Raw genomic sequence first — 23,698 nt, forward strand, 5'->3', positions numbered from 1 at the left:
ATCAATGGGGTTGAAACGAATTTGATCCAATGAGGCAAATCGATCAAAAATGAAAAACGTAAAGTATGAATCGAAATCATGGACGTTTTGAAATCCATTTCAGAATTTGAGATACCTTTTTGACGAATCGAGTTCCGTTTTCCACGAATGAATCAAATTTAGAAGATCTTGGTTCTTTTGTTGGAACAAGAAAATCTCAAATTTGAACATTGTACCACCCACTATGCTTGATGTACAACTCGTTCTTCGTGTTCTTCGTGTTCTTCAACGATCCAAGAACATCTTCAAAAGACCAAACAACACTTTTGGGTTTTGACTTCAAATTCAATGCAACATTTGGAGATTGTTGCTTTGGAACCCAAATTTGCTTCATGGATTTCGGCTTCACAACATTTGACGATTTTTGTGAGTAAACCCGTTGTTTTTGCGTTTGATCTTCTTTTTCTTTTTCTTTCTCATCTTTTTGCATCTTGAAGACTTGATTTCATGAACAAACCCACTTTCCACAACTTGAACTTTGTGAATTTGAATCAAATCTTTTGGAGTTTGATACTTGTGAATTTCTTGGATCACCGGCTTATGATAAGGAATCATTCCTTCAAACGAATCACAAGAACACAAAATATCATCGGTTTGAACTCCAATCGAGCAAAAAACTTTTTCATCATGAGAATCAACTTGAATCTTCTTATCATGAACTTCAAGAACATCAAGAACATCACATTGGACTCCATTGTCTTGAACTTCAACAAACTTAAGAGCAAAGAGATCATTTGGGTCTTCAATAAGAGAAACATATTTCTTATTGAACAAATATTTTTCTTCTCCATTCTTATCACAACTACGTGTTGATATGGACCATGTAATTTCAGCCAACCATTTAATCTCACAAAGTGGTTGAAATATCAAGCTTCCATGATCATCTTTCAATCCTCCATAAGAAACCATAGTTCCACATGAAATCAACTTGTTTAACACCAACCCATAATATTGATTTGTATTGACTTTGTATTTGACATCTTCAATGATCACAATCCAAGAATTATACGGCAAATTCACCATGGTCACAAATACTTGAAGATTTCTAGAGAGAGAAAGTGATTTTGAATGAGTTTTCTAGAGAGAGAAAGTAAAAATCACTTCAATTCTAGTGAAGAAAATCGAATTATGAATAGAATCAATGATGAATTCGATTTCTAGAATCCAAAAACTCTCTAAATCATGAAGATCAAAAATCAAAAAATTAATCACCAAATCAAGATTGCCATCAAGGATCAATTCTTGATCCAATCAAGAACATCCGCTCTGATACCAATTGTAGTGGTGTTGATTATGATGGCATGTGCGGAATTAGAAAAGATCTAGTGAATCATCATACAAGCTCAAGAACACAAGGAGTAAATAAATCTTTTTAAGCTCATATTAGATCTAGAAAGGATATACAAATGGGTTTGTACAAATTTCTCTCTCTAGTCTAACACTCCAAAATGGTTCCTTACATAATGGGAGTCACTCACTTCCTATTTATAGGAAAGACTCATCCCATTTACACATACAAGTAGGTTAGCCCAAGACTCTACATCCAAGCATAACTTTGCACCCTAACAGCTTTGATTACTATTATTCAATTGTTGTGATACTGTACATGACGTCCTCCGCCCCCGAACGTTTCCGCTGTTCTGGTTTTGGGGTGTGACACCCATCCTTACCTCCAGCACGTGACATTCACGCAACCATTCATCTCAAGCCACTTCATCAGATGGGTCACCTCCTCACGTGCATGACTTTTCCTTTCTGTCAAGCATTAATTGCTGAAAACTTGATGCACCCTCCTACCCATCACTCGACACGTCATCGCCTGGTCCCATGTGCTTGAGAGTAATACAGCCAACAAGTCTTCATGTTGTTGAGTCCAACCTGGTCCCACAATGCATTAAAAGGTAAAGCCATCATCGACCCATTAGCTCTCTATTTAATGTCCAACAGATGCATGCCACGTCGAACCTGTCTCGAGTTGAGGTTCGCTGCCACCTGACGCATGTTGCTGCCGCACGCCTGCCATCCGACACTTCAAATCACTATGACTTCTTTATCTCTCTACATTTATTACTCTTGTCCGTTTAATGCCTAATGACCACACAAGCAAGTAACGTGTTTTGAGATTTGAATCTGTTACGGACTCTCCATAGACCCACCTTCCGGAACCACTTTCACTGTTTCGGAGTCAGGACCTTTTCGTTTCATTACGGAATTTTTTTTAAAACCCACTTCGGAACTCCAATTTTATTCCGAACCCATTTTACCCGGCACCCATTTTGGAGTCCACCCTTGCATTTTGGATTTTTTTATTTTAAAACCCATTCCGGACCTTTTCTTTAAATCCATTTCAGACCTTATTTCCACTTCGCACCCACTTGCCCTTTAATTCCGAGACCAACAATTCTCAATAAAAAAACAAAAAATAAAATAATAAAAAAATTAAAAATTTCGGACTCCAAAATTTCGGACCAAAAAAAAAAATCCGGACCATAACATATTTCGGACCTTTACCCTTTTTTTTCCTGACTTTATTTTTTTATTTTCACTCCGGATTTTCCACTCCTAACATTCTCCACTCCTAACCTTCTCCACTCTTAACTTTTTCACTCCTAACATTTTCCACTCCTAACCTTATCCACTTCTAACCTTTAAAACCTTCTGAGACTTAACCCATTTTCAGGAGCGAATCCATTTTTATTATGGATCCACCCCCTAACCCATGTTTTTTTATATTCCGAAACTCACCCATTCATTTTATTTTATTTCATTTTTTTAAAACCCATTTATTTTCAAGTTTTTTTAATTTTAACCAATTTACTCCTTCCTTTTTTTAAAACCAATTACTTTTATTTAACACCCATTATTTTTTTTAAACCCATTTTTCTAATAAAAATTATTTTTATTAAAACCAATTTTTTTTATTAAAATCAATTATTTTTTTAACACCAATTTTAGCCCTATGGTTCATGACTTCATTCTTCTTGCTGATTATGAGTGATGACACAGTTGGTTCAGAGATTATTGTTTTTGTGTCTCACTTCTACCGAGCTACTCACATTTTTACTCCCTTCGGACTATAATATATATATATATATATATATATATATATATATATATATATATATATATATAGTCTCGGACCATTATTTGGGAGTTCGGGTTTGCATTTCGGTTTTTGGCATTACTTCGGTTCAGCAATTATGATTCTTCAGCAGCGGGTTTATCATATATATATTCTACAGTGTTTGGTCAGTTCGGCGATACATCACCATGTCTACCCATGACCGAAAAATAATATCCTCGTTTTTTACGGGTAGATGCTCACATCAAGGGGGAGCGTGCGATGCTCCATCATATCCGACGTATTTTCTTTCCCGGTTTCATGATTATTTTTTATCTTTATTGCATGGTCGATCAAAAATAGGGGGAGAATCATGAGCATCCATTCTGGTTTATTATTGGAGTTTTGACGTTAGAGACATTTGAAGACGAAGATTCATTTAGTAGTGTGATGTGGCACTAAATTTTGATCTTTACAGATAGAATTTTTGGCATAACCGGATGTTCTTCGGATTATGATTATTTATCTTCAGACTCTACACTTTGGGATGTCTCATTTGTGTTTGCATCCGGTTCATATATTATGATTGCTCGAGTTTGGATTTGTGATATTTTCAAGACGATGATTATTTTTGCGATGCGGCGTGACACTTATTTTTGATCTTTGGATCAAATTTTTGGCATTGCTAGACCATGTCTTCGGATTCATATTATTTATTATTCGGACTTTATTTTTGGATGCTTCACATTTTCAGCAGGTTATTCTGTAGAGATTATTTGGTGCATTATCATTCGATTTCGGAATATTGAAGATGTTGTGTTATTCAACATTGTGATCTTCGGTTCAACAGTCGAGGGGGAGACTGTGAAGATGATTAGTTGTTAGGGACTGATCACATTCGAAGATTGGGATTTCATACTTTTATTCAGAGATTGGGTTTCTTTGTTTGTTCTTTCATGCTAGAGATTCCATTGCCAGATTCCGAGATCACGACAGCTTCATCTCTTCTGAGACGCTTCAGCACCAGACCCACCGGACCTGCCTGTCGGATGTTCTGCCTTTTATCACTACTTTACCCTCACCATTTCCGAGCATTTAGGGGGAGATTGTTGGAGCATGAAAATGCTCTACACTGTTGAGTGTTTATTAGGTTAGAATATTCCCTTGTATAAAAAGCATATTCCTTCCACTAGTATATAAAGTGAAGGTGATGGTCATTTTATTTCATTAGAGTGTTCACTATGTAGACATTTAGACTAGAGAGAGTTTGGTGGGAGTCTCCCACCAAGGGAGAGTTATCTCTCCTAACCCATGAGTGTTCTTGTAATATTTTATATCTCTCTATCTATCTACTACAGTTTTTACTCACATATCGTGTTCATCATGTTCATACACGATTATCTTCTTGGTAATATCTTCTACACCGATCCAATCGACAAAATGGGAACCTACACACATCATTCAAGTCACTATTAAACTAGCCTAAGTAAACTAAACAACTCAAGACATCATCAACACATGCCCAAAATGATTCAATAGATTACCATATCCACAGAATAAAATGTAACATTATTTTGATAACTGTTGTAATTAAATAATTTACATAACAATCTTTGTTAATATGTTGCATTGTCGATAAAATTGTTTTATAAACATAAGATATAAGCACGCTTCATGGTTTTTGTTGTATGAGTTCATGTCAAAAAATAAAACCAAAATTATAAGACAATCAAAGTAAAGGGGAAACAATGACATTGAATTCAAAACAAAATCGTTCTTGCCGATCAATGAACTTGAAACCCTAATGTGTATATATTTTACACAAAATTTCCCAAACAATATATACAAGATCATACACATTAGTTTTTCGAAAACTTATTTCTAAATGCTATTAACAAGAATTAAAGGCTCTGATACTATTATTGGATAATAAGGTGTTCTTTTTTTTTTATAAGAAATAGTTAATTAAACAGAAAATAACTAAGCATTTAAATCAAGAACATATATGATTAAACACTAGATCATGATTATTTCTATTAATAGAAACACTAACCCTAAAAGGAGGTTTAAGAAATGCCTTTAACAAATGTCAACAAGATTAAGGAACTCAAATAAGAGTGCTTTTGACAGTATCATACGCCTTGACCTGCAAGCAATCAAGAACCCTAAATTTGTAGGTTTGATAATTTTGACCACCAAGAAACCAATGTTTTCTATAGGTTGTTGCCCAGAGATGAGGAAAGGAAAAAAAGGAAGGTCGAATTTAAGGTTTTGAATATACCCTAAACCCCTTATGCTTGCTCCTTATATATAGTTGGTGGAAATATTATCATTTCCAAATTTTAATCAAGGATAATATTATTTTATTCTTTAGTAATTATCCTTTAGAATAATCTATTAATTATTCAAATAATTTATATAAGTATTTTAAGCATAATTATTTAGTTTCCACCAATTAATTTCTAAATATTAATTAACACTTTAACCAATAACAATTAATTACAATAAATTCTAATTATTTATTGACACTTATTAAATAATTAATTAATTCCCTCTTTATTTATTTGTCAATGTTTTTATCTTGAGTCAAGTGGGTAACCCATATAGGCTCATGTAATTAATTTGTGTTAACAATATGTTGTGTAGTGGCCATATCTCTAACAATATAGGACTCCAAAAAGAAGAAATGAGAAGATTAAACCAATAATATATAAATATAAAATAACCATTAGTTATCCATTTATACAATATAAATATGAAACATGAAAAGAAAAACTATTAAAGCCACAACACTTTTATCACCCTCTGGTGACAAACAATTGAACTTTTTCATATATTTCCGGTATATAACCATTCAAGCTCTTTTTCAAGGATATGATGACCCACAACGGCGATGTCGAAAGGAAATGGTTGTAACAAAAAGATTGATGATGTGAAGTGCAATGTTTAAAACCTTCATACAATGAACTGGTTGTGGATGAACAAATTTTCAAACACCTCCTTGAGGAACCTTCTTTATGAAACCCGTACAAAAAATAAAACCTACATCAATAGATATGAAGTTGTTATGGATGTGTGATAGCATTTAATATTTTGTTATAATGTTGAGAATGTTTCGTGATATCGAAAAGAAATAGAAAAAAATATACTTACATGGTTGTATCTTGCAATGAACAAAGTTATGGGAGTCTAATATTTAGTTGGGGGTGGAGGAGAACCATAGATGTATACAGGCGGAAGAGGTGATTTTACTGGTGGAGGTGGAGATATGTGGTGGTATGGAGGTGGTGGGGATTTAACTGGTGGTGGGGGTGATGTGTAATGGTATGGAGGTGGTGGAGATTTCACAGGTGGTGGAGGTGATGTGTAGTGGTATGGTCGCGGTGGGGACTTAACTTGTGGTGGGGGAGAGGTGTAGTGGTATGGTGGAGGTGGGGATTTAACTGGTGGTGGAGGTGATGTATAGTGGTATGGTGGCGGTGGGGACTTAACTGGTGGTGGGGGAGAGGTGTAATGGTATGGAGGTGGTGGAGATTTCACAGGTGGTGGAGGTGATGTGTAATGGTATGGTGGTGGTGGGGACTTAACTGGTGGTGGAGGTGAAGAGTAATGGTACGGCGGTGGTGGAGACTTAACTGGTGGAGGAGGCGATATGTAGTGGTATGGTGGTGGTGGGGACTTTGTTGGTAGAGGAGGTGACGTGTATTGATATGGTGATGGTGGGGACTTAGCTGGTGGTGGTGGTGAGGTGTAATGGTATGGAGGAGGTGGAGATTTCATGGGTGGTGGAGGTGATGTGTAAGGGTAAGGTGGTGGTGGGGATTTAACCGGTGGTGGTGGTGACGTATAGTGGTATGATGGTGGTGGTGACTTAATTGGTGGTGGAGGTGAGGTCTAGTGGTATGGGGGTGGTGGAGATTTCACGGGGGGTGGGGTGATGTGTAGTGGTAGGGTCATGGTGGGGATTTTACCGGTGGTGATGTGATGTGTAATGGTAAGGCAGTGGAGGGGATTTTACAGGTGGGGGAGGCGTAGTGTAATGGTATGGTGTTGGTGGATATTTCACGGGTGGAGGTGGTGAAGTGTAATGATATGGTGGGGAGGCGATTTCACTGGTGGTGGAGATGATATATAGTGGTACGGTGGAGGTGGTGACTTAATGGGAGGCGGATGCGATGTTTAATGGTATGGTGGTGGCGGAGATTTCACCGGTGGTGGAGGTGATGTGTAATGATAAGGTGGGGGTGGTGACTTCACCGATGGTGGTGGTGAAATGTAATGGTATGCTGGTGGTGGAGATTTCACTGGTGGTGGTGGTGAAGTTTAATGGTAAGGTCGGGGTGGAGATTTAACCGGTGGTGGAGGCGATTTGTAGTAGTCTAGTGGAGGTGGTGATTTCTTAGGTGGTGGGGGTGATGTGTAGTGGTACTTGGGAGGAGACTTCACTGGTGGTGGAAGGGAAGTGTAGTGGTATGGTGGTGGTGGAGATTTAACCGGTGGGGGAGGAGATGTATAATGGTATGGGGGAGGTGGTGATTTCTTGGGTGGTGGGGGTGATATGTAGTGGTATGGAGGAAGTGTTGATTTCTTAGGGGGTGGGGGTGATGTGTAGTGATATTCTCGAAGAGACTTAACGGGTGGAGGGGGAGACTTATACAAGTAAGTGGGTGGCGGTGATGGTGGAGATTTGTAATAATATGGAGAAGGAGTGGGCTTTGGTTTTGGCTTTGGCTTCTCACAAAGCGTAGAAGGAGTCTTAGGAGCATATGCAAATGGTTCAGCGTCAAGGACAACCTCATAAGCATTTTTGGATCTGACCTTTAACACGGCACCCTTCAAACCACCATGAAGATTTGTTGAACTATTATATTTGGTTCCCTTTGGTGCCATATGAAGCTTAGCGGTACAAGCTTTTGATCCTCCATATTTGGAATAGTCCAAAGCCTCAACAGTAATTGCATATTTGCCATTGATCTTAGTCTTTCCATATGCAGAAATTTCTTTTTGGCCAACAGCCTTGCAAGTAATTTCGACAACAGTACATTTTCAACACAAATAAAAAAAAATAGTCAACTTCGTGTATATTTTTTGGTCCACCTTTTGTAATATGCCGGTTACTATAAAATTAAAACATGTTATGCTATGCATGATATAATTTTGGGGTTAAATACTTAAATTAAATAAATATTATTAACTCTTATACAAAATAATCATAAATATATAACTTATAATGTGGTCTTTCATAAAAAAAATATGTTGAAACTTCAACGTGGTATCTTTATTTTATTTTTTTGAAGTATTATAATTTATATGGTATAATAAGAAATCATTATATGATTATATGTCTTAGCAAGTTAACTCAAAAATGAAATTTTAGAAAATTAATGCTTCATTTTATGAGAAATATGCATATCTTTCATTTTGATGTTTATTTATTTTAATTTTAAAATGCAAGATAGTAAACAAATCAAACCAAAAGGTAAGATAAATATTTTCTGAAAGTTAATTGTCTATATGTCTGTATGTATCGTTGGGTAAAAGAGATGTGGAAAACCAGAAACATAGAACATGGGTCAACCATCAAAGCACTTGGATACACATCAATTCATATATATATATATATATATATATATATATATATATATATATATATATATATATATATATATATATATATATATATATATATATATATATATATATATGGAAATCTCCAGAAAAGTCCTAAAATTTTATCCTAATTTACGAAAAAATCTCAAACTAAAATTTGTTTACGAAAAAGCATGAATTACCGGTAAAAATGGTGATTTGACCCCTTATTTCCGGTTTACCGGTTTTATTACTTACAAGTTTCACTAAAGTCTCATTATTTTACCCTAATTTGCGAATAAATCCCAAAATAAAATTTACTAATGATTTGGCTTTTTTCTTCATGTAACATACATTTTATCGGTTTCATTGCTGACTTAGACACCTAGTCATTAAATTAGCTGATAAGATGAATACGATGGGTTATATAATGTCACATTTACTGTAAAATTTGATACCCATCTCACCGGCTCATTTATGACTATGTATCTACGTCAGCAATGAAACCAATAAAATGTGTGTTTCCAAGAAAAAATGACAGAAAATAAGTTGATGCCTGATGAGATAAATATATTGGGTTACATAAGATTAGATAGACAATTTGATATTTCTGATAAACGTAAAAAATAACGCAGTTGTTGTTAGTTTATGTAATTATTGTAGTCTTCGTTGGATGCATTTTATGTTCCAAAAAGATATACAATATATCAGGATGTCAAGTTTTATGCTAAACATAACATTATATAACTCAACATATCCATCTCATCATCTCATTTAATGACTAGGCGTCCGGGTCAACAATGAAACCGGTAAATGTATGTTACATAGAGAAAATGGTCAAATCATTAGTAAATTTTATTTTGGGACTTATTCGCAAATTAAGGTAAAATAATGGGACTTTAGTGAAACATGTAAGTAATAAAACCGGTAAACCGGAAAAAAGAGGTCAAATCACCATTTTTACAGGTAATTCATGCTTTTTCGTAAACAAAATTTAGTTTGGGACTTTTTCGTAAATTAGGGTAAATTTTTAGGACTTTTCTGGATATATTATATATATATATATATATATATATATATATATATATATATATATATATATATATATATATATAACAGTTAAGGTAGTGCGAGAAACTGAAGTTTATACCTTTGAGGTGGTGCTTGGCGTGTGATTGGATTGGGTATTTCCAGTCATAGCAGCTGTAGCAGTAAACTTTGCCCACGACCTTTACGATGAGTTTCTTGTGGTGTGGGTAAGGTACGAGGTAGTAGGATTTTGGTGGTGGTGGAGAACTGTAGTAATAGTGTGGGGGAGACTTTGTTGGTGGTGGTGGGGATTTGTAGTAGTAAGGTGGTGGTGGAGAATGCACCGGAGGAGGAGGAGGAGACTTGTAGTAGTATGGTGGTGGTGGTGACTTAACTGGTGGTGGTGGAGACTTATACAAATATGGTGGTGGTGGTGAATGCACCGGTGGAGGTGGAGCCTTGTACAAATATGGTGGTGGTGGTGAGTGCACCGGTGGTGGTGGAGACTTGTACAAATATGGTGGTGGTGGTGGTGGAGACTTGTACAGATATGGTGGTGGTGGTGAATGCACCGGTGGTGGTGGAGACTTGTACAAATATGGCAGTGGTGGTGAATGCACCGGTGGTGGTGGGGACTTGTAAAGATATGGTGGTGGTGGTGAATGCACCGGTGGTGGTGGAGACTTGTAAAGATATGGTGGTGGTGGTGAATGCATCGGTGGCGGTGGAGACTTGTAAAGATATGGTGGTGGTGGTGAATGCACCGGTGGCGGTGGAGACTTGTAAAGATATGGTGGTGGTAGTGAATGCACCGGTGGTGGTGGAGACTTGTATATATATATGGTGGTGGTGGTGAAGAATAGATATAAGGATCAGCCGAGACTGCTATAAGGTTAGCAATACCAAAGACGGTTAATGCGATGACTATAGGCCATAAAGGGGCCCCGAACGAGACACCGGTGATATCTCTCATGGTTCACCGGTAGTTAGAGAGGATGGGGTTGAGGGAGGGAGGTTATGTTTTTGGATGTAAAGCTGAGAGGTATAAATAGCAAGTAACACCAAGAGAATATGCCAGTAATTTGTATATTAAAACACTTGTCAAAGCTTCCAAGGCCACCAGGCCACATTCTTCTTTTTTTAAGGGCTCGTTCTCATGCAACACAATTGTAGAGGATTAGTGCGATCTTGAAGTTGTTTATTTAGAAAACATGAACTGAAAACGAAAATAACAACGTGCATCGGTGGTTCTCTTGTTAACTTCATGTTAATTTTAGTATTTATTTCATATACATTTCAACTAAATATTACTATTTATATATATTATTGAAGTTATTTGATTTATTATGTTTTATATTAGTTGCTGCATCCACATATCTAGTATGGGTTGAGCTGCTTGGTTGCTGACTTGACTTTGAGCAGATCTATAGGTAATGGGAAAACAAAACAAGCAACATCAAAATGCACAAGGCAAATAAATGAGGGAAAATGAAACTAATGCCTTACGAACTTTTTAGGGTTTACCCGTTGAGTCCCTAAAGTTTTTGTCGGGCTTTATGGGTCCCTAAACTAGGATATGACATGCTCTTTTAGTCTCTGTCAACCTGTAATAGCCGGTTCAGTGACCTTTTAGACAAAAAAACCTCATATTGTGCCCCTATAAAGCCAAAAAAAATAAGTTCGGAGATTAATTCATACCAAAAACTCTCTTTCTTTTCTTCTAAAGCCGATTCACACTCAATTCGTACCCTCCTGAACCAACTTCTCATCAACATTTTATTCAGCTATTACAGCCACCATAACCCACCTTAATCGCAACAGAATCATTATTACAACAGCCCAATCCAAACACCCTTATTCCTCCCATTTGTGTCATGAAATTAGCCACCATTGGAGCACCCATAACCCACAAAAACCACCGGTCAGCCACCATAACCAATCACCTGCAAATTGAAGAAAAAAAGAGATTAACTCTCATTTCCTTTGTGAACCTCATCAAACCCAAGCATCCTTCTCAACATCGCATCCATCAAACCTGCAACTCGGAGGGAGAATAACTCGGAGGGAGAATGAGAGGTAGCTTGTGCGATTTTGAACAGAGAAAAAGGAAGGAGGGGGTCAATTCCTTGAAGAGCTGAAATCGAATCTAAAAAAATAGTGGAAGGGGATTGTGATCGAGAATCGATTAGAAGGGAAGAGGGTTGTGTGATTTTTTGGTCTAAAAGGTCACTGAACCGGCTATTACAGGTTGACAGGGACTAAAACAGCAGGTCATATCCTAGTTTAAGGACCCATAAAGCCCGACAAAAACTTTGGGGACTCACCGGGTAAACACTAGAAAGTTCGTAGGGCATTTATGTCATTTGCGCAATAAATGATTATGAGAAGAATATACTTTTAAAGGTTCAAGAAAACCAAGAAAGACTATAGGAGTTGGGAGTTAAAACACTGCTACAAATTGGACTTTCAACGACAGATTTCCGACAGATCAGCGACCGAAAGTATGATAAGTGATAAATTATAAAACACAACTTTCAGCGACAGATTTCCCTCTGCACCCATTATTGCCGATTCTGACCGCCTTTACTCCCATTATTTTCATCAAAATGCACCCATTAGATAGGCACACACATGCACCGTTTCTTTTGGGTTTTTGTTCATCGCATCATCATCATCAGTAACACCAAATCTCTCATGATCTCAACGTTTCTCATATATATTTGAAGTCTCTAGATGTTGACCTCGATGACGCCATCTTCCAAATTTCTATATAAGGTAGAGTCGTAGAGAAAATCAGAAATACATATTTACTCGATTTTGATGACTGTAATTTCTTCCAAGATTTTTTTTACTGGGTTAGATCCAAGGTAACCCACTTTAGTGTTAATAGGTGTTGTTGACCAGTAGATGTAAGTGTGGCTCGGATTTCATGAAAAGATCATCTTATCCCCAGCCTGGACTTTTCCTTCCATTTTATTACTTATCAAGATTATCGCTTTTTAATGTTCTATGTTTTGCCCAATCACTGCTCTTAAATTTCCTTTCTAACCCATTTCAGGTCAAGACTTAAGAGGATGGATTTATTGATTGCTTTCATTTTTTTCTTGACTATATATCTTGTTATGTGATTTCATGTTTAGCTTTTAATCTTGAAAATCATTTACAGGATGAAGAAACCATAATCAGTTTTTATGAGAACCCCAGAAATGATCTTTCTCTCAAAGGAAATTTGGCGTACTTGAGGATGGTTCCTGAGGTACTTTTATATCCAGAAAACCCTTCTCTAATCACATAATTAAACACACATGCACACAAAACCAACTGTCACGTGCTATTTTCGAATATATTTTTATGCAAGCTTAGGATGGAAGGAAATATAAAAAGTTTCAACCGTGCAGTGAATATATACTTGGAGCTTCGGATTTATGATTCTCAAAACAGAAACTTCAAAATATCCTTGGGGCTAATTTCATTGGGAACAATGTCTTATTTTTACAATGCAAGTGTTTTCTTGCAAAGCTATTCAATTCTAAGAAACCTTCTTTTCAGTTTGTTTTTATAAATGTTTGCTATTGGCTATGAATAAGTTTTTTGTTTTGTTGTTTTTCTGTCCCAAATGGTTGGATCTTCCAGAATTACATGCTGAGAATTTATCCAATACTTGGCTAGATCTGTTCTTTGTTACATATTTATTTCCTTTGTTAAAATATCACAGCATATTACACAACATAATTGCTCATATTACACATGTTTTTGTGCTAGTAAACTGATTTTATGCTCATAGTTTACTAATATATAATTGTTACTTTAGAAGGAAAGAACAAGTTACACATCTTCCTCTTATATAAAATTTCATCCAAAATCACATAGAAATTCCCTCTCAAACGATGGTAAAAAATCACTTCCTCCCGCTCTCTTTTTAGTTATAACTTATTCGTCTAAAAACATGTCATCTATCTCTTGTATGTTGTACTGTTGATTTCATTACCGGAAAACAGCTTATTAAAAACACGCACTGGATTTATGATACGCAAACGTGCGTGTCCTAAAAATAATTTCATCTCTCCGAAATATTGATAAATTTAGGACACGCATTGTCGCGTGTCCTAAAACTGGCTGTCATTTCATACTTTTTTAGGTAACACACGTCCTTCCTTCTTAGTAGCTAAAGGGGAAACAAAATCCCAAAAAAGTAAAAACGGTGCTTCCTACCTTCGTTTCCACAGCCTCTCGGCCCTCATCGCCTTTCTGATCTCCCTCTCCCTTTCTCAACAATGATTTCAGGAAAGAGCGATGAAAATTGTAGTTGTTACAAGAGAGAAAGAAATTGAGAAAGTTTCATATTCAATGCTACCAAAAACCCAGAAGAAGGGGACGCAAACAATAGCCGTCTCCACTAGTTTTTATCGTCACTCTTGGCGAGTATTGGAGGAGTTTTTGGTCATAATTAAGAACAACAAGAAGAGAGGTCGTCGAACGAACCTGTTCTTCCGATTCAACAGGTAAACAGGAGTTTGATTTTGCATGTCGTTTAGCGGAGAATTCCTATCTAATTTGGGATCTAGGGTTTCATAACGCATCAGATAATTATGAATCATTTCTTGGACCCGAAAATTGGCCACTTCAAGTATTGAATCAACAACCACGTGACCTTTCTGCCCTTCTACAAAAGGTTCATTCGAGGTAAAAATAAAATATGGCAGTTTTTTAGTGCGCAAGATTTTTGTACTTAATTCTTTTTTATATTATGATTTAGTGAGTCTGTACATGAAGCTGTAATTCGAGGGTGCAAGTATGCCTCTAAATGCCTTACACAACACTTACAAGTGCTCTATATTGTTTAGTAAGTGAAATAGGTGTGTCATATTGCCAATTGTTGGTATGTTTCCTTCATTGTTTTTACTACAATATACAAAAAATAATGTATTTAGTATTATTATTAACACAAAATCATGTCCAAGTTAATGTACATGTTTTTACAAAAGATAGTTGCTCCATTGAGGTTTCACTTCAGTGCTCAACAATACAGAATGATGGATTTGGGTAGAATAAACTTGCTGATGGTGGCCTTCTTTCAATCAGTGTTGAAGCTAGTATTAAAGGTAAATCAAAGAATTAAAAGTTTTTAAAATTTTTATATAATTATTTTTATATTTGGATAACGTTACTATAACATGTAGATTTTCAAAAGTATAGATCATAATTTTTATTTTGTGATGTATATTTGTTAGGGAGAATTTCGTATACGCCCTTGCTAAAGGGTTAAATATCGTATTTGCCCGGCCTAAATTCTAAATATCGTGTTTGCCCTTCTTAATGTTTTTTAATATCATAAATACCCAAATCTATATTTTTGATTATTTTTATTGATTTATAATCTTTTTTACCATTTTAAAATCATTAAACCTAAAAAAACATTTGAAATAGACAATTTTGCCCTTGCTTCTAAATTCCAAAAGCATACCCACGTGAACAGATAGAAATCGCTTGCGTCCTGCTTCATGAATCGTCTTCACATGAGTTTTCTAGAAATCATGATATGATTATGTGAAGAAGAACAAAGTTCGAAATGGAATTGGGAGCAGCAGCTACTTCAAAACCCCCACAAATCTCAGAAATGTTTCCGAAGTTTGCAATTGCGTTCAAAGTCAAAACCTTCGAATTCTTCACTGAAGAAGAAGAATTTGCCACTAACTCCGCCGTTGTATCAGCTGCCGTCTCCGATACCGAAGATGGGTTCACTCTTCTTGACTCTACCGAAGACTTCATCACCAATCAGAAAGTCATCATCATCAAACCTGATTTGAATTTAAAAAGTCAAAATCAAAGTGTTTCTGCTTCCCCACTTCGGTAACTATCTAATTTCATCCGTTGTCGTTGTGATTTCATCGTTCGAAGCTTCGTATCTTCAATTACAAACAACCCATGTGCCGTTTGATGAAGAAGGGATTATGATTAATGATAAAGCTTTAGTGAATCAACTTCAGAAATTATACGATTTGAGGGGATTGTATATAGATTCTCGAAAAAATCCGAATTTTAATCTTGATTTCACAACTGGGTCTTGTTTGGAAGCTCAGGTTAATGAGAATCCGAACAAATTAAGAGCTTTAGAAACCATGTTTAATAGATTGCAGTCAGATATCGCCGGGAAAGACGACAAGGTTTCGATGTTAAAGAAGCAATTGACGGACATCGAGGAGTGTAATTCCAAACTATCAATCAAATTGTCGAAAAACTTAAAACCCCCAAATGTTTTTTTGCCAACACTTAGGGTTTTCGCTTCAATGTTACGTATAGAGCTCTTCATCGATCAACAATCACGCTACAATCGCACACAATCGTGGATCAGCAAGGGAAGACGATTCATGAAGCAGGACGCAAGCGATTTCTATCTGTTCACGTGGATATGATTTTGGAATTTAGAAGCAAGGGCAAAATTGTCTATTTCAAATATTTTTTAGCTTTAATGATTTTAAAATGGTAAAAAAGATTATAAATCAATAAAAATAATCAAAAAAATAGATTTGGGTATTTATGATATTAAAAAACATTAAGAAGGGCAAACACGATATTTAGAATTTAGGTCGGGCAAATACGATATTTAACCCTTTAGCAAGGGCGTATACGAAATTCTCCCTATTTGTTAAGCTATGGTATTTCCTTTTCTAGTGCTAATGTGTGTGTAAATGATGATGAAGAAATTTTCGATTTAGATACGAAAAAATTCCGTAGCTAAAAGCTAAAATTCCGTAGCTAAACCTGAATAACTACATAAGTTGCTACGGAATTTGTCAATGAGATTCAGTAGGTATATTTCTTGTAGCAAACTGTTTAGCTACAAAATTATAGTTCCGTAGCAGTTTTGCTATGACGTTTATTCCGTAGAAATTTAACTACAACACACTTCCTTAACAATTTCGTAACAATCGGGTGTGTAGCAAATTCCGTAGCCATTTGTTCCCTAACAAATTCTATAACCATTTGTTCCATAGCAAATTCTGTAGCCATTTGTTCCGTAACAAATTCTGTAGCCATTTGTTTTGTAGCAAATTTCGTAGCCATTTTTTCTGTAGCAAATTTCGTAGCCATTTGTTCTGTAACAAATTTTATAACCATTTGTTCTATAGCAAATTCTGTAGCCATTTCTTCCATAGCAAAAATAGGTTCCAAAACAAATTCATAACGATAAAAATATTCAACAAATCCAATTTCCATTTATAGTATTCGTTGAAATATATAAAAATGTAATAAATTTAATTTTCATAGTAACATAGATTTTTATAGATATATTACATAATTGAAAATTCTTTTACACGGTTCCCTAATCATCAAAACTGAATATTCATTACAAATATTGTCACACAGTTCATATTGGAACCACCACAAACACTGTCACAACTCGAAATTTTAAACCTAGCAAAGTATAAACCCTAACCTAGCACAAGTGAATCTACATTGCACTCCGTGTTGTATTGTATTCTCTATAGCCTTAGAGGCATGTTTATAAGCTAATAACTAAGTATAGTTTGAAACCTAAGCTAATTTAGGTTAGTATAATTCAACTTATGGCAAAAGGTTAAGGTTTAAAGCATTAATAAACACCAGATATTGGTGTTTTCGGTCAAGGAATCAAACCAAGTTAGAAATTCGGTTTTTGGAATCTAATTTAAATGATGTGTTCGGCCATAACAATCAACCAAGAGGGTCTTCGGTCTTGCTATGACCGAACACACAAAGAATATGACCCATTAGGACCGAACGCACAATTTATCAAGCCCATTAAGACCGAATTCCCTTTATATATATATATATATATATATATATATATATATATATATATATATATATATGTGTGTGTGTGTGTGTGTGTGTGTGTGTGTGTGTATGTTCAACCGAATTCAACTTCATTTCTCACCTTTCACACGGAATTCCTTTCCATTTTGCTCTCAAATATCCTCCGTAAACACCATAATCCCTCAAGAACATCCTTCAAATCTTCATAATTTCACCAAGAACATTCATCAAGATCTTCAAATCTTCAAGCCTTGACCGAAAACACCCAAATTCTCACCGAAAACGTCGAGAATTATTCCAAATAATTCCTAAGACCTTTGTAAGTAATTTTCTTATTTAATTAAGTGTTGTCTAACACTTAATTTATTACTTTTAGCCATTACTTAATTATTTAAATTAATATCTTATTAATTTAAATACGACGTCGGGAATAATTATTATTAGGATACGGCTGCTTTCACGTGTTCTAACCCGAGGATCATTCGCAATCATTTCGAGTCCGATCAAACACACGCACTAGAGGTGAGTTCATACCCCTACGTTTTCACTATTTTTCAATAATTTTAGGGGGAGAATACAAGTAAAACACATGGGTTCTTGTGTTAATATTCAAACGATTTCTAAACCATTTGCAATTGATTCAAAACGATTTATCAATATTTTTATAATAAAACATACGTTTATATCTATTTTTTAACCCTTTTGTAACATGTTGAGCAAGAGGGTGTTTATCACAAGTTTCTGACTACTACTTTATACACACAATTAATTACAAAAGTTTCCAGTACATTACCGAACATTACATTTAAACTATAATTGGTATAGTTTGTAAACTACTACACTATTTTGCTAAGCACAATACACAGAACAAGACATACATTTAAACTATAATAGGTATGGTTTGGAAGACACTACGCTATCTTACGATTTCAAGAACACTACTCTATTACAACAATTCAAGGATACACTACTAAATAATTATTGAAGTATAATTATTTTACTTACAAAGTACACTATTACTAGGTAATACATACAACTTCAAGTACAAAAGAACACTATAACACTACAGGTAAACTAGTTAATACAGGGTTGTGAGGCACTACTTCGGGGTACCCATCTGGGTACAGGTTCCAGTCCTATAAAGTATAACCAGAGTCTCCTGGATGGAGAACGTGAAATTTGTGTATAGATCTATACGAGACTGACAATCCCGCAACTCGACTATTAGCTACAGTCAGGCCGGCAGGCCTGGGGTGACAAATGTCATAATATACTGACGCCTGAAGAACGTCGTGGAGGCTACTAGGTCATATTAGTATGGTTATATGAAACTCACAATATTATTAAATTAAACTTTTGTTTACGGGATCAATACCACTTTAATAATTTTATTTTAATTAATGAAACTACCGTACACTACTATACATTTCAGCTGGTGGTATCAGACACTTATACAAAAGTTTTCATGCAAAACACTACTATACAATTCATCTGGGGTATCCAGTCATTTATACAAAGATTTTCATACAGATAGAGTTACAGTACGCTACTTTACTAATACAGAGTACATTAATACAGTATACAATTACAAGAAACACGCAGTAAACAGTTTTATTTTTTTTATAAGGCTATAGTTTACTACTACTACAGGATTCAATGACTACCTACATCTTGATTTTAAGGCTTAAGACTACACTACATTCACTAAAGAAAATATTGGATTTTCTGGAAATACATTATAACATTTTCATGGAACAAAGAACATGCTTTCTAAAACGAATGCTTATGAACTCGCCAACTTTAATGTTGACACTGTCCAAATCACTTGTATTCTCAGGGCACTAGTAGACAGGTACACACGCAGGTTCTAGAAGATGGAGCATAGTAGCTTCAAGTCTTTGTTTTGCTATTTGCTTTTGGAGTCAATCATATGTTATTCGAATACAATGTAAACACTATATTATCAATACAATGGTTGTTGCTACTTTGATTACTATTATTCAATTGTCGTGATACTGTACATGACGTCCTCCGCCCACGAATGTTTCCGCCGTTCCGGTTTGGGGGTGTGACAAACACACAAACAACCATAGATGCTCAACAAAAATGACACAACCTGCAAAATCAAATTTATAAACAACTTGATTAACATTCAAATCTCTTGTATGAAATCTCATTATATCTCTAGTTTTTGACCAACTAGAGATTTAAAATCTGAAAATAAACAAAAATAGAAAAAAAACAATCCAACTCTTCTATTTGATATACACAAGAAACAAAATGAATAACATTTTGAGCACCATCAGATCCAACGTTAGCATGATGCCAAAAGGATTTGAATTAAACTTAAAACAGAATGACAATACAATGATCATAGACACCTACATATTAACTTGTTTTCATAAAACAAAACTTGATTTTCTATTATAAAAGGTAATCTAGTAATTAAAGATTTAGACATTTAAGTTTTTGTGTGCTTTCGTATCTGCAATATAATCACAGCGGATTGCAAAAAAACTAAATTTGCATACTGGAAATTTTTAATGGTAGTGGCAGGAGTTGTTTATGATCTTATTATTGATATTGCTCCCTAATTCCAAGAAACCAATATAACAAAATTAATAAAATTGAATATTATAGTTGGATTTTGTTTTCTTTAATTTTTACCATCAGCTGATGGGATTGTGTGGTAATCAGTGATTACCTATTAAGCTTTATAGAGATTGTTCTAGATCCCAACAAGCCATGACTACATGGACACGAACATGAATACAGCATAATGTGCCTACACATGGAAAGATGAACGGTTGAATATACGGAAAAAAAACAATAAAAGATGAGATTCACAACGCATATCCCTATTAAAAACTAGCGTAGTTACCCATGCTCCGCACGGGTCATTGTAATTCATTTGGTTATAATGTCTTTAGTGTTGAATGTGTGGGATGGCATGTGAATGTGCAACAGAAATTGAGTATCAAAACATAAATAGGATTATAATAAAATGGATCTTTTGTAGTTACTTTTTAAAACAAATTGTAATTTAACTAAAATCAGTAATTTTTTTAGATAGATGTTTCATTGAAAATTACACCACTAAAAGCGGGTTAGATTGCAATTTTTCATTTCATTACATAATGGAATTGAAAAAAAAACACCATCTAGCTAAGTAATTAAGATTAGCAAATTGTAAGGAATTACACTCCTTTATTCCATCAGACAAAGCAAAAAAGCTTCTTTTTTCATTCCGTTAGAATCAATCAACCATTCCATTCCTTCCCCCACATTCATGTGCACCAAACTACAAGGGTATTTTTGACATTTATAAAATATTTGAAAAGAAAAATGACCAATAGTAGCCTTCCCAAGCAGCCCAATTAGAAGTTCACTATTATGAATGTAGATATATCCATCATCAGGGCACATAGTCTCATAAGACATGACCCTTTTCCCACTTGGCTTAGTGCAACTCTTTTCAGTGGCAGTAAGATTCGGATAAACTCTAATATCTACATATGGGCACAACAATACACTAAACAACTATTCACCGGTCCAAATAGTAATCTATGTTCATATTTCATCGAATATCATAAATGCAAGATGTAATTAATATAGAAACAATTTTGATTTGACAAAATTCATCAAAAATGAAGAATAGACATACATATATTGACAAAATTAATAAATCAAAATTATAACCCTTATTAAAATCAGAAACCAACGTTTATGGAAACCACACACGCAAATACAGCGAGTGAGACAGAAAGAGAGATATGAACTTACTTTGTACGTGAAGGTCAATAGCTTTGAAAAAAATACGGTCTTTGCTTAGGAAGAACAACTCTTGATTCCTTTTTCCATCTCTTTTCAAGATGCATTGTTGCTCATATGCGTACCGAGTACTTTCCCATGCTAAAAAATTGAGTGGCTTCTCAATAAAAGGAAAAAAATGTTATGCTATTATTACTTAAAGGTTGTCTGTGAAGTTGATAGTAATAATGTGACTATAAAAGCTTTCCCTACTCTCCTAATAAAAATAAACCACACTACAGCAGTATTAACTACCTTTTTAGCATTTGATTTGGTAAGAAATCGAGGAAAAGATTCCTTACATGTAATTAAATATAAAGACATCTTCTTGCATTGCAATTTCCTGCAACACACCCCTATTTAATAGTATGGTATTCTCCCGAAACTGCAAAAAAACCCACAATTCTTGTACACGTCAACCACACATGTCATATAAGTGAAAAACAAAATAACTAAAATGAACTACTAATGGATCATAAGTTCACCCACTACTAATTAATCATAAGTTCACCCTAAATGCAATCAACTATAAGTCATTCACAAGTCAATTATGCCCATGATCCATCATTTAGTTTCAAATGAACTTCAAATAAGAAGAGTATTGTGTTGGTGAACCGTAGTGAAGCATCAACTGGAAAAGATGATGAAAATGAACCCTGCAATCCAAAACAAATACATATCAAAACGTAAGTTTATAAAGTCCATTTAACAAAAATTACCAAAAAAACCCTAGTCAAGTGTTATTTAGGGAAAATATAGTAAAGAGGCATATATGCCAACACTAAAACATCATTCAGCAGCTTCACGAACAAAAACGAAAATACAATTACAAACAAAGAATTGAACAATTGTGTAAACGCAGATGGAAAAGAAAGTATATATGGAAAAACATCAAATATAATTTCACCTGGAAGTCAATATTAGAGTAGGAGATGGGTGTTGCAGTAGACAAACCCTCTGAATTCGAAATTTCTCTCAAAAACCAGAAAATTAGTTGAAGGTTAACAAAAAAGGGGTCTTCTCCAATTTCATTCTCTGTTGACGAAGGAATTGAAAGCTATCGATTGAATGGAGAAGAGAAATGAGAAATTGTGCCGATAACCAAATTAGTTGCTTACCTTCCATTTCTTGCACATTATGATCATACCTTGAATAGTCTGTTAACGAGGGACATAATGGTCGACAAAAGAACCACCGGAGAAGGAGAGAAGCGAAAAGGGATGATGAAAACCGACGACCAGCGGCGGAGGAGGGTAGTCTTGTGGTGGTAGAGGTGGCAGCGGCGATAGTTGTGGCCGTGGCGTTTGCGTTCAGCAGAGGTCGGAGGTGTGAAGCGTTTTGGCATAATGAAATCGATCACCTATATGCGTAGATAAATCGAAGGAAAGAAGCGGTGGAAGCAAATGAAAAAACCTGATTCGAAGGTTGGGAGGTGTAGTCTAAGGAAAGGTGGGGCGCTTGATTGGAAGATGAGGTGGGGAGCCGATGGAAGGAGCACAGCTTGTCCAAAAGGGCAAAATCCAGGGAGGAGACCAGGGACTAAGCTGTCAATCCCTCAAAAAATACCATGCCCTAATGAAAACATCACAACTACAAGGACAAAATCTGACAAAACCTTCAAAATCATATGGCGAATGTGTAAAACTGGAAAAAGTTAGTGGCCAATGTACAAAAATAAGAAAATTATTGTTGCTACCTTGTTCCAGTATATATATATATATATATATATATATATATATATATATATATATAGACTAAACTGCAAATTTGGTCCCTGGTTTGCAAAAAGTTGTGGATGAAGTCCAAAAGGTTTTCAACTTGCACCAATAGTCCAAAATTTGATTTTTTTGTGGATTTGTTCCCTGTACTGCGGTTTATTTATTCCGTTAAGACATGCTGAATTGATAATATTGCCCTCCATCATGTATTTTCTATTAATTATTAATATTATAGAATTTTGTGGGTCGTGTATATACTCCTTAGTCCTTACTGCATCGTTTAGATGCCTCTGTCCCTTCCCTCCAATAATTCCTCCGCCCACCATTAGTCGTCTTCTCCGGCGTCATCCCCAACCATAAGCCCGCTAATCAATATGTCATTACTATCTCCAACCCTTACACAGCACCCCCACTCCATCGTCTTCTCTAGACCCACACCACCTCCAACCACAAGCCAATTCCTCTGTCTATTGTTCATATCTCCGATCCACATATAACGAAACCACACGAATTACAAATCGGAAGAAGCATCATGAAATTGATGAGAGATGAAGCATTTCAATAGACGAGCATGAAGGAAATATACAAAAGTTTGAACAGTTCCAAAAACCTAATCCCCAAATTAAATCTGTTTCTTTTTGTTATTACTCCAATA

General features: G+C 35.3%; 1 protein-coding gene and 1 long non-coding RNA gene across 7 annotated transcripts; one reads left to right on the forward strand and one right to left on the reverse strand.

Annotated features, from left to right (window-relative positions):
• The first annotated feature begins 12,722 nt into the window (after positions 1 to 12,722).
• Positions 12,723 to 13,192, forward strand: LOC145157207 (uncharacterized). The gene is made up of 3 exons (XR_013737168.1): positions 12,723 to 12,776; positions 12,885 to 12,974; positions 13,117 to 13,192. It is a non-coding gene; the product is annotated as an uncharacterized LOC145157207 (long non-coding RNA).
• Positions 13,193 to 18,994: 5,802 nt separating this feature from the next.
• On the reverse strand, positions 18,995 to 22,950 carry LOC145159612 (uncharacterized). 6 transcript variants are annotated; one of them, XM_079078631.1, is made up of 7 exons: positions 22,473 to 22,950; positions 22,233 to 22,382; positions 21,815 to 21,981; positions 21,628 to 21,710; positions 21,299 to 21,427; positions 20,220 to 20,300; positions 18,995 to 19,631 (listed from the first exon to the last, which is right to left on the reverse strand). In XM_079078631.1, the coding sequence occupies exons 1-3, from the start codon at positions 22,668 to 22,670 to the stop codon at positions 21,874 to 21,876; spliced, it is 456 nt and encodes a 151-aa protein (XP_078934757.1). In that variant the 5' UTR covers positions 22,671 to 22,950; the 3' UTR covers positions 18,995 to 19,631; positions 20,220 to 20,300; positions 21,299 to 21,427; positions 21,628 to 21,710; positions 21,815 to 21,873. The 6 variants fall into 6 exon arrangements, with proteins under 6 accessions (XP_078934757.1, XP_078934754.1, XP_078934755.1 ...); XM_079078628.1 differs by having other exon boundaries at positions 21,299 to 21,443; XM_079078629.1 differs by having other exon boundaries at positions 21,628 to 21,981.
• Positions 22,951 to 23,698: the final 748 nt, after the last annotated feature.

This window comes from Lactuca virosa, chromosome 2 (genome assembly GCF_052849685.1).
Source record: "Lactuca virosa cultivar CGN04683 chromosome 2, Lactuca_virosa_CGN04683_v6, whole genome shotgun sequence".
In the NCBI taxonomy this organism is placed as follows: Eukaryota; Viridiplantae; Streptophyta; class Magnoliopsida; order Asterales; family Asteraceae; genus Lactuca; species Lactuca virosa.

Coding starts and splice junctions, on each gene's coding strand:
- LOC145159612 (XM_079078631.1), bottom strand. CDS start 22,670: ATGCCAAAACGCTTCACACCTCCGACCTCTGCTGAACGCAAACGCCAC. Junction 22,383..22,472: donor TCGTTAACAGACTATTCAAG/GTATGATCATAA, acceptor TTCAATCGATAG/CTTTCAATTCCTTCGTCAAC. Junction 21,982..22,232: donor ACTCTAATATTGACTTCCAG/GTGAAATTATAT, acceptor TTTGGATTGCAG/GGTTCATTTTCATCATCTTT.